Source organism: Mizuhopecten yessoensis, unplaced genomic scaffold (genome assembly GCF_002113885.1).
Source record: "Mizuhopecten yessoensis strain PY_sf001 unplaced genomic scaffold, ASM211388v2 scaffold6211, whole genome shotgun sequence".
Taxonomy (NCBI): Eukaryota; Metazoa; Mollusca; class Bivalvia; order Pectinida; family Pectinidae; genus Mizuhopecten; species Mizuhopecten yessoensis.
This window is the reverse complement of record NW_018406436.1, coordinates 842,074-854,514: the sequence shown is the minus strand read 5'-3', so window position 1 is coordinate 854,514 and position 12,441 is coordinate 842,074. Positions and strand designations below refer to the sequence as shown.

At 35.5% G+C, this 12,441-nt stretch overlaps 1 protein-coding gene across 1 annotated transcript in view; it reads left to right on the top strand.

The window, feature by feature from the left end:
• The first annotated feature begins 3,778 nt into the window (after nt 1–3,778).
• Nucleotides 3,779–12,441, top strand: part of LOC110451818 (transformation/transcription domain-associated protein-like) — a 62,962-nt gene continuing 54,299 nt past the window's right edge. Inside the window, exons 1-9 of the mRNA XM_021500015.1 lie at nt 3,779–3,866; nt 5,143–5,275; nt 6,269–6,336; nt 7,403–7,513; nt 7,910–8,014; nt 8,525–8,608; nt 8,915–9,109; nt 10,409–10,575; nt 11,357–11,453. Of these exons, the coding sequence (XP_021355690.1) occupies nt 5,179–5,275; nt 6,269–6,336; nt 7,403–7,513; nt 7,910–8,014; nt 8,525–8,608; nt 8,915–9,109; nt 10,409–10,575; nt 11,357–11,453 (924 nt within the window). The 5' untranslated portion in view covers nt 3,779–3,866; nt 5,143–5,178. The remainder of the gene's footprint in view (nt 3,867–5,142; nt 5,276–6,268; nt 6,337–7,402; nt 7,514–7,909; nt 8,015–8,524; nt 8,609–8,914; nt 9,110–10,408; nt 10,576–11,356; nt 11,454–12,441) is intronic.

Sequence of the window (12,441 nt, the reverse complement as noted above, 5' to 3'; positions counted from 1 at the left end):
CAAACAACAGTAAGTTGATGTGTATATATTGGGGTCATACAGTCAAACAACAGTAAGTTGATGTGTATATATTGGGGTCATACAGTCAAACAACAGTAAGTTGATGTGTATATATTGGGGTCATACAGTCAAACAACAGTAAGTTGATGTGTATATATTGGGGTCATACAGTCAAACAACAGTAAGTTGATGTGTATATATTGGGGTCATACAGTCAAACAACAGTAAGTTGATGTGTATATATTGGGGTCATACAGTCAAACAACAGTAAGTTGATGTGTATATATTGGGGTCATACAGTCAAACAACAGTAAGTTGATGTGTATATATTGGGGTCATACAGTCAAACAACAGTAAGTTGATGTGTATATATTGGGGTCATACAGTCAAACAACAGTAAGTTGATGTGTATATATTGGGGTCATACAGTCAAACAACAGTAAGTTGATGTGTATATATTGGGGTCATACAGTCAAACAACAGTAAGTTGATGTGTATATATTGGGGTCATACAGTCAAACAACAGTAAGTTGATGTGTATATATTGGGGTCATACAGTCAAACAACAGTAAGTTGATGTGTATATATTGGGGTCATACAGTCAAACAACAGTAAGTTGATGTGTATATATTGGGGTCATACAGTCAAACAACAGTAAGTTGATGTGTATATATTGGGGTCATACAGTCAAACAACAGTAAGTTGATGTGTATATATTGGGGTCATACAGTCAAACAACAGTAAGTTGATGTGTATATATTGGGGTCATACAGTCAAACAACAGTAAGTTGATGTGTATATATTGGGGTCATACAGTCAAACAACAGTAAGTTGATGTGTATATATTGGGGTCATACAGTCAAACAACAGTAAGTTGATGTGTATATATTGGGGTCATACAGTCAAACAACAGTAAGTTGATGTGTATATATTGGGGTCATACAGTCAAACAACAGTAAGTTGATGTGTATATATTGGGGTCATACAGTCAAACAACAGTAAGTTGATGTGTATATATTGGGGTCATACAGTCAAACAACAGTAAGTTGATGTGTATATATTGGGGTCATACAGTCAAACAACAGTAAGTTGATGTGTATATATTGGGGTCATACAGTCATACAACAGTAAGTTGATGTGTATATATTGGGATCATACAGTCATACAACAGTAAGTTGATGTGTATATATTGGGATCATACAGTCAAACAACAGTAAGTTGATGTGTATATATTGAGGTCATACAGTAAAACAACAGTAAGTTGATGTGTATATATTGGGGTCATACAGCCAAACAACAGTAAGTTGATGTGTATATATTGGGATCATACAGTAAAACAGCAGTAAGTTGATGTGTATATATTGGGGTCATACAGTAAAACAACAGTAGGTTGATGTGTATATATTGGGGTCATACAGTCATACAACAGTAAGTTGATGTGTATATATTGAGGTCATACAGTTAAACAACAGTATTGTATGCACAATTACGTTACATAGTGGAACATCGAAAATTGTGATACATAAATAATTACCTACGGACGTTAGTACTGATTCCCCAATCATCACTATGAAATATCTTTTGTAATTGTGCATGTTAATTGATATGTATAAAATACTGTTTAAACAAACAGTATGTAAATGTATACAAAATTAAGTCTAATAGGGTAAAACAACAGTATGCAGGTCTATAAACAAGTACATCATATTTTTACCAGTGAAATATCGAAAATTATTCGTTAAAAAGAAGGGATTTTCCCCTATAATGAGAAATACAAAAAATTTGATGAGTTCACTATCAATGTAATGTTTTCTCAGATTTTAACCGATGTCAAAACAGAGCATAAAACCATTGAATGTAATAACCAATATCTAAATAATAACATTTCCTCTGTAGTGCCACTTTATGGTCCGACCAAAGACTGTTATTGTTTACGATACCATAAATCTTGAGTCTGGGTCGTGACGTCACATTGATTAAACTGGAGAAAACTGGCCGACACTGGCTGTTTGCCGTTTCATTATTGAAAATCAACCTTTAATTCAAAATAGAATAATCATCAATTATTTTTAAAATGAATTGAAAATAAAAATGTAAGAATTGGTCGGCATTATTTTTAGAAAAATGTTCAATAATTCAGAATTATAGGACTACAACGACTTTCTCTGACTAACTCTTCTTTAATACCTTCTACTCTTCATTTTTAGAATAACTCAGAAAACTCTGTTCGATCCTTGCCCTCTATAAATTCATTCAATTTAATTCCACCTATCTACTTTAAATCCGGAAATCGTAAACAAAATATTTTGCATACTAAGCGGCTCAGACACCGGTGCAGTTCCCTCAATTATGACCTCTTTAGAGTGAAGCTTGTTGAGAGTGAAGCTTGTTGAGAGTGAAACTTGTAGTTGTGGTCATCCTTGTGAGAGTGTCTTACACTTCTTTTTGGAATGTCACCGTTTTGCAAACGAAAGGCGCGGTATTCTGGTTCAAAATTTGATTAATTTGAAATTCGGAATAAGATTCATCAGTTTGGTATGAAAAGCTTAGTTTGTTTGGAACATTGTTGTAAGAATTTAAATGATTTGAATGCTGCGTTAAATTTAGAAATATATTTGTTTGGCAATTCACATTTGTCCATGACCTTAACACAAACATTATTAGATATGTGCAAAACTTGATTAAATCCTGAATGATATTTGAGTTCCAGTTGTACGTACAATTGCATATATTTGTTATCACTATGGTAATGTCATTGACAATGTAGATTGGGAGAAGGCTTTGATCAGCTGTAATAACGTGTGCCTTATCCCTTTGTCTGCTTTTGGCAATAAAATATATGTTTAAATGTAGTTCATTGATTAATTATTGCGCACATAATGAGGTCACACGTGGTCAAACAGCGGTTTTCATATTGACTATGAAAGCGACCTGAAAATAGTTAAATAGTCACCACTCTGTGGCATTGTTTCTCTGTAATCCTACTTTATTCTGGTGACCTTCTATTTGAAATGCATCTTTTTTACTTTTATGATTGCATGTGCCGGTGTTCACATGGGCAAATAGTGTCAAACAAAAGCAAAATTATCTAGTTGGTATGCATGCATACATTCAGACTCCTCTGATACATAGTGTACAAAGACCAGCTTACAGGTTATTTGTTCGACAGATACATTTTACTCTCATTGATCACATACATAATTTTTTTAATATTACAAATGAACTTGTGATATATATTCCAAAAATGCATTTCAAAATTATGCTATTGTAAATGTTGTCATGATGTTCATGTCTGGTGTCGTTACTTGTAAACATCTCGTTCTGGATGCAATGGTGATAAGTTTGGCAGATTGATCTCCCCTGGTGAATTACACGCAACCCTCATATTTGAGGTGAGTTTAAGAAAAAAATCATTTTTTTTCTTCACGTTCAATAATAGTTTTACTATAAATTCTCATAATATTTCTATTAAATATTTTATTTAAATGTATACAAGCTATTTTTGATCAATAAAAATTAAATAGGTTATTTAAAATACATCGTAAGTGAAAAGTAATACCACAAAATGGTAAAAATATCCGGATCCTTTTTATGTTTTATTTACTAGTAGTTCCATTTTCGTATTAATTAAATTGTATATCATATTATTGAAATTAAATATGCAAATTTAAACATTTAGAATTATTTGTATTAGATTACAACATGAAATCGGAAATTTTGTTTCCGATCCGAAATTCTTAACCTTAGTTCCATATTGGTTATTAGAAAATCCCCAAAACAAATATGGCGGACGCGCGGTAGGAAGACAATTTTATATTAAAAAATGTCAAATATGGGGTTAAAACTGTATTAGATAAACATCATTGGTAAGTAACTTACTTCGTTATAAAATAAAAAAGGCGTATATATCTAAACATTAGCTATGTGCATGCTTTGTTTCAAATTCTGATCACTTTTTGAATGCACATGGAAGGGGGGGGGGGGTACTGTTTCTTTCTCTATTGAATTTTGTAAACATTTTTTAAACGATCTAATGAAATACATGCAGACTTATTGATAAAGTATTGACATTTTATCAAACACATATGGAGCCAACGTCAACGCTGTTGCAATTTTTGATCAACGACTTACCCTAGATTTGTATTGCCATAACTTAGTTATCATGATCACTGTAGCCCACCCCGGTAGCCACAGCATTTTATACACTATGGCTACATTCGCGTATCCCGGTTGAAACGGTACGTGTGGCGCAGAAATTTTCCACGATAAACGAACACACTTGGACCGTTCTATAAGCAGAGCTAAAAATCCACAGTTTCGGAGAATAAAAAACAGTGTTTCAAGAATATTATGACCTTCTTTCATTCGTCCAGTGAATTACATAACGTATCTTAAAAACTACATGTGGCTTGACATTGTTTTAGAAAGAAATAACGCAAATTGGCAATAGTCACTCAGTATTTTAGTTTCGGTCAGGCACGTCTGGACCCCTCAATCTAAACGTGCCAAATTTTCCTGAGGTCAGCCTCGGTCCAGATCTGTACTGTACCTGTCGTTTTCTTTACAGGTTCAACCGTTTCAACCGGTAACGCGAATGTACCCTATATGTTTGTTTATTTTAATGCGATACTGTCTGGTGAAGTTGCATGCTTATGATTTCAACTACAGATTCAGTTTGTTTAAGGAATAGTGTGGGATTTAAAGTTTATTATCTTTAAAAATTAAAAAAAAAAAAATGAATTTGTATGGTGTAAAACAAGAACAGAACTACTCTTAACATCTCTTTTTTGTGTTTACATTTGCAGTTAGCGATGTTTTGTGGACTTGCACCGTATTAAACTCATGTTTTTAAAAATGTCAATGAATATCATGACATGATTGAACAAATGATCAAAGTTAATAAAAAAAATAATCAATGCATACATATTTTTCACACAAACTATTACCCTTAGTTGCCTCTGGATCAGAGTATCTGAAAATTCATCGGCTATGCAACTTCACTAAACACAGCTGTTCAATACTGGTCAATAAAACTGTTAGATCATAGTTCTGTACAAGTTTGTTCAGAATACTGACTGTTGATGATTTTTTAGTTATATTCTGAAATAGATACCATAATATGCTGTTTCACATTTGATACAGTTTGCTCATTTGAAGGTAACGTGAGAGATCGGCAAAATGATGGTGGCATCACCTCTGAGTCCCCATGATGCGTCGGCGCAGCTTACAACATTCAAGTCATATGTAGCACTGATTGATGATCCAACACCAGGAAGTAAGTTCTACAGTGTTGGTCAATCCATTACAGCCGTGTATATATATAGCTGTGTTGTGGGTGCATGGTACAGGGATAATGAAGTGCAGAACTGTATGTAGAGGCATGAACATTCAAGATAAAGGAATATATAATATCAAAGTTTTACTTTATGCTCAAACAATGCACATATTTAAACTCGGTAATGCATACATTGTTTGTGTAAAACTTAGACATTACATAATGCCAATATGATTCCTACTAAAGATAAATGAACATGCCTATTGCATTAGTAGTTGGAAAAAAACGACTACGGTAGTATTATATGGTATTGTTTATTCTTCATAACTGGCACGCATAAATGAATAAAATGAATCAATATGTCAACCATTGCATTAGAAATAAGTAAATCTAATGTTCAAGTCCATATATTTTCAATCATAAAAGTGATTTATTAGTAAGTACATGTATATGCATAATATTATAAGACTCCTTCATGCACAGGGTCGTAGGATAGGGAAATTCCACACCAGGAGTTTTCAAATTTGGTATAGCCTGAGGCTTTGCCGAGGGTTTTGCCAAATTTGAAAACCCCGTGGGTGGAATTTCCCTATCTTACACTCCTGTGCATGAAAGAGTATTCTCTCTCATTCCAACCACCTTGTTTAAATAAATGTGTGATAGGAGGAGTTAATGTTTCAGTAATGTTAAAGAAATAATTTATATTAAATTAGTGTTAGATCATTAAAGAAAATCTTTCAAGTATTAGTTCGTTTTTTAATGTAATATTTACATGTGTGATCTAATGTTAAAGAGGTGGACAAGAACAGGATGATGACACTGCAACTTTGATCTGACTCCTGTGTGTTACAGTAGAGACAGAGTGATCACTGGAATAAAAGCTGATAAGATCTGACTGTTCATTACCATCAAACATTTGTGATTATACATTGTGTACTTCAGAACTTCATCAACAGTCAGATGTAATCCATTCATTGTATTTTTCTATATTAGTTGTGGAGAAAAAACTCAAAGCTGCACAGGAACTTAGTGAGAACTTTGAGGTCCGAGGCTTCTGGCAGGTATGTACCATTATTGTCTCGCCGCCGCAAAGTGAAATCGACACTTAGGTGTTGCTTTTTCGACAACGGCTTCAACATAAAGTTTTTGTTTTTAAGTATAAGTGCTACACCAACCAAACTTTGACCATAGATGCATATTAGGTAGTACATCTCAGCCCATGCATCAAATGCTGGATGCGGCCTACCTTTCATGGTCCATTGACTTTGTCAGCATCTCCATCAACATAAAGTTTTTGCATTTAAGTTAGTTTCTCTGATGTGTGCATTGATGGTCAAAGCGGGGCATAGGCGAGACATATCAATCCGAATGGCTTGTTCTAAATATGATGATCGCAGAATAATGATCTTGCTCAGATATTGTGTGTTTTTGTTAAAAATCTCTGAATCAAGGGTATATTTTGTACATGAATTGACATGATAGGTATATAATGTGATCTGATTAGGTAGGAAATAGCTTGTTAAATTGACTTTTCATTAGATTTTGTACTTATAAATAAAAAATATAAATAATGCATAAATGCATGTTTTGATAACAGACAAAGCTACTGACTAACATGGTCACTATGTGCCCATTCAGTACCAACACTGTATATATCTATGTAATCACATTGTTTTGTAGATCTAGTCCATCCTTTAACAAGGAGGTGTATGTTGATTTCATAGCGTTTAACTTAGTTTCTCTGATATGTGCATTGATGGTCAAAGCGGGGTATAGGCGACACATATCAATCTGAATGGCTTGTTTTGTGTCCTATGTCCTATTAACAGCTATGGTCATTAAAGGACGTGACAGGTTTTGGTCTTGGAGGTAAACTGGACTTCACGGAGAAAAACCACTGACCTGCGGCCAGTACCTGGCATCTGTCCCATGTAGGCCTCAACCCCACAACCCAGTGATGGAGGGCTAGTTATTGTAGAGGGTGATCAGGACCACCGTGACCCTTTTATCCATAACATATACATACCCATGTTTCATCCTTCCATCATATATAGGTACCCGTATCACATGAACATACCCATGTTAAAATATATTTGATATTTTATATCTACCCTTGTATGTTTCCAGAGTGTGGTGCTGTCTCCACAGTACCCACAATTCCTAGCCGATGCCTTACGAGTTTTCCTCAAAATCCTAGAGGAGGGAGAACCTCAGTTTATAGCAGAACAAAATATGCAGGTAACTTGAGACAGATTAGTCCCAAAAAAGGGACTTTAATCTTAAATCTTCTAGGTTTTGGGGAATTTAAAAAAAAATCAGCTCTGGGGATTTTATATTTTGGGTTATTTTTTCTTGGAGATAGTGTACTTTGTAGTTAATAGCAATATGTGGAAATGTCAGTCTACTTCTTACTTAAGTCATTGGGAAGGAACATAAAAATTAGTGTATTTACAAACAGTATGTAATTCTAAGTGCATTCTGTTCCCAATGTGCCTTACTATTTCCCATTTATAGTGTCTACATGAGGCCATTGTGAATCATCAAGTAATCGACCATCCATGAACAAACTATTTTAATCGTTGTCGTAGATTCAGTTATGTATTTTTACATTTTGTATCCTTTCATCGTTCACAGCAATTGAGAAAGTTACTACTTGAGATCATACACCGGATTCCCAGTAATGACCACCTCAAGAAGTTCGTCCAACAGATCCTCTCACTCATGTTTAAACTACTCAAGGTGAATACAGGTGTCCTAGAGGGACAATCTTATTTACGTGTTGTTGACTTATTAATAATGTACTTTATAATGTAAGACATTTTTTGAAGAATAATAACCTCAGCCAGTCCTTATTCCTCTATTATACATTACTTCCACATAGTATTAAAATCATGAAAAATACCAGACTTGCTGAAGAATTATCAAGAACAGAATAGCCTATTTTGAGCAGAATAGCGTTTTTCCAATCTTGTTCTGATATTATGTGCACGTATATGAAGATAACCAAACACAGTTTAATATAAACTGTTTGTAATTCAGAATGCTCAGAACGTATTGGTTTATGTTTAATTTGAGAATGAGAAAAAAGTGTTTCCTTGTGTTTTAATTTGAGAATGAGAAAAAAGTGTTTCCTTGTGTTTTAATTTGAGAATGAGAAAAAAGTGTTTCCTTGTGTTTTAATTTGAGAATGAGGTGAAATTTCTGGTTTTTGTTTGCGAATCATCAATGATCAGAATGTGTTTGTTTTAGATTGAGAATGAGGAGAATGTTCTGGTTTGTCTACGGATCATTATAGAGCTACACAAACAGTACAGACCACAGATGAATGAAGAGGTAATGAACGCAGGCCCTAGGGGCCTTTTGTTAGCCTAGTCAGTGACATCTCTACAGACATGGGTAAATCTTTACACAAGTAATTATTATCCTGATGATTACCACAGCCAACAGTCATCACTTGATAACAAAAACAAATCTACAAAACTCCACTTGTCTTTATCTATTGAAATCAACACATCTTTCTTAATAAAATCTTTATTCACTAAACTGCGGTTATTTTGTAGTAGTGTTGATAAAATTTCAAATTCACCATCAGCATGTAACTTATATGGTCACTTATATCTTGAGTGTTGTTTTTTCCAGATAAAAGATTTCCTGACATTTGTAAAGAGTATCTACAATGCGATACCCAACCACCTGCCAAAGATCTTTGAGCCTCACAATCAAGTGAAAGTGAAGGATGTGATGGAGATCAATGTAGACGCTCTGCTCCAGGAGACTTTCACCGTCACCACCATCATGACTGATAAGAAAAACGCTGACAACCAAAATATTTCTGTGAGTGCAAATAGAGGAGTAAAAGGCACAATTTTGTTAACAATAAAATTATGTCTTTATCTATAACATAAAAACAGTTTATGGTGGGGAGAAGGTCAAACACAAAAGTCAAAATATTTTTTGTTACCCATAGTTTAAGTGTTGGTAAAAGGATCAAATCATTTAAATAATTTGAAATATTATTATCTATAGATATAAAAAGACACTGATGCGATTTTTTTAATTTTTGTTTGTTTAATTCAAACATTAATTTGATGTTACTTAGAATCCTGGCAACAAGGTAATCTGATACAGAATGCAAAATAACAAGCAATGTTTGGCAAGCCTGATGTTGTATCTCTCTGAAGTCTTCTCCTAATTTTTCCGGTACAGTATTCCCTGCTGGACCCATTCTCGATATCCAGGGGTTACGCCATCCTCGATATCCAGGGGTTACGCCATCCTCGATATCCAGGGGTTACGCCATCCTCGGTATCCAGGGGTAACGCCATCCTCAATATCTAGGAGTTACGCCATCCTCGATATCCAGGGGTTACGCCATCCTCGATATCCAGGGGTTACGCTCACTTTTGCTCTCTACACCCCTGGAATATGTCATAGCAAAATTGAAGGCACGAAGATAGCTGTTTGATTGGTCTCCGGTAAAAATACCCTGACCAATCGCTAGGCTGATACCTGTCCTTTGAAGTTTACAAAGAGGTGACACTCAACTTCAGAGCCTGTCCGTTTTTACCGTTACGTGACTGCGAGATTCTTTTGATGTACATTAAAGGATCAAACTAGTCTTGTCTCATCAACAAGGTGGCGCACACCAAGTCTTCAATTTTGCTATGACATATTCTAGGGGTGCAGGGAGAGAAAGTGAGTGTAACCCCTGGATATCGAGGATGTGCTGGACTATACCTTTCAGGAACTTGCCTAGGTTTCGGTCGTTATACCAAGTATGTTTTATTTTCCAGTATAACATCATCCCTCGTGGTATCCTGTCCCTGAAGGTACTAGCCTAGGTGTTGGTTGTTATACTGAGTGTGTTTTATTTTCCAGTATAACATCATCCCTCGTGGTATCCTGTCCCTGAAGTTGCTAGCCTAGGTGTTGGTTGTTATACTGAGTGTGTTTTATTTTCCAGTATAACATCATCCCTCGTGGTATCCTGTCCCTGAAGTTGCTAGCCTAGGTGTTGGTTGTTATACTGAGTGTGTTTTGTTTTCCAGTAAAACATCATTCCTCGTGGTATCCTGTCCCTGAAGGTACTAGCCTAGGTGTTGGTTGTTATACTGAGTGTGTTTTGTTTTCCAGTATAACATCATCCCTCGTGGTATCCTGTCCCTGAAGGTGCTGGCTGAGCTCCCCATCATTGTAGTACTGATGTACCAGCTGTACAAGCAGAACGTCCATCAGGAGGTCGCCGACTTTATCCCCCTCATCATGAACACCATTATACTACAACCATCTAGTGTCCACAGGTCGGTCACTAACATGTAGACTACTAGGTCACTAACATGTAGACTACTAAAACAGGAAATGTGTTTTATAGAGATTTTTTTTTTATCTTATACAACAGAGTGTGTACATTTAGTTAAGACATCTATTTCCATTCATTATCTCATCCTAGGTCATTTTATTGTCTCGCCGCCACGAAGTGGAAGCGAGACATAGGTGTTGCTTTTCTGGTGAGGGTGGCGTCAACATTAAGTTTTTGTGTTTAAGTTAGTTTCTCTGAAAGTATAAGTAGTACAACAACCAAGGTTGGACCATAGATGCATATTAGGTAGTACATCTCAACCCATGCATCAAATGCTGGATGTGGCCAACCTTTCATGGTCCATCAACTTTGTCAGCATCTCCGTCACCATTAAGTTTTTGCATTTAAGTTAGTTTCTCTGATATGTGCATTGATGGTCAAAGCGGGGCATAGGCGAGACATATCAATCCGAATGGCTTGTTCTAAATATGATTATTGCAGAATAATGATCTTGCTCAGATATTGTGTGTTTTTGTTAAAAATCTCTGTATCAAGCGTGTATTTTGTAAATGAATTGACATAATAGGTATATAATGTGATCTGATTAGGTAGGAAATAGCTTGTTAAATTGACTTTTCATTAGATTTTGTATTTGCAGAAAAAATAAAAATAATACATAAATGCATGTTTTGATAACAGACACAGCTACTGACTAACATGGTCACTATGTGCCCATTCAGTACCAACACTGTATATATCTGTGTAATCACATTGTTTTGTAGATCTAGTCCATCCTTTAACAAGGAGGTGTATGTTGATTTCATAGCGGCCCAGATCAAGACTCTGTCCTTCCTGGCCTACATCATCAGATTTTATCAGGTAACAAAAAATACCTGTAGTGGTAGCATAGCCACGAACAGTGAAATATGTTGTAGGCTATCATATACTGGTAATGTGTGGTAGCCTGTTAGCCCAAGTTAATTTCAGGAACAAGTGGATTAGTGGTAACCATAGAGTCACACTTTAATCAGAGTTGTTGGGCTGTGATATTGTAAGCAGTATCCTGATGACCCTTATACTGTGATATTGTAAGCAGTATCCTGATGACCCTTATACTGTGATATTGTAAGCAGTATCCTGATGACCCTTATACTGTGATATTGTAGGCAGTATCCTGATGACCCTTATACTGTGATATTGTAGGCAGTATCCTGATGACCCTTATACTGTGATATTGTAAGCAGTATCCTGATGACCCTTATACTGTGATATTGTAAGCAGTATCCTGATGACCCTTATACTGTGATATTGTAAGCAGTATCCTGATGACCCTTATACTGTGATATTGTAAGCAGTATCCTGATGACCCTTATACTGTGATATTGTAAGCAGTATCCTGATGACCCTTATACTGTGATATTGTAAGCAGTATCCTGATGACCCTTATACTGTGATATTGTAAGCAGTATCCTGATGACCCTTATACTGTGATATTGTAAGCAGTATCCTGATGACCCTTATACTGTGATATTGTAAGCAGTATCCTGATGACCCTTATACTGTGATATTGTAAGCAGTATCCTGATGACCCTTATACTGTGATATTGTAAGCAGTATCCTGATGACCCTTATACTGTGATATTGTAAGCAGTATCCTGATGACCCTTATACTGTGATATTGTAAGCAGTATCCTGATGACCCTTATACTGTGATATTGTAAGCAGTATCCTGATGACCCTTATACTGTGATATTGTAAGCAGTATCCTGATGACCCTTATACTGTGATATTGTAAGCAGTATCCTGATGACCCTTATACTGTGATATTGTAAGCAGTATCCTGATGACCCTTATACTGTGATATTGT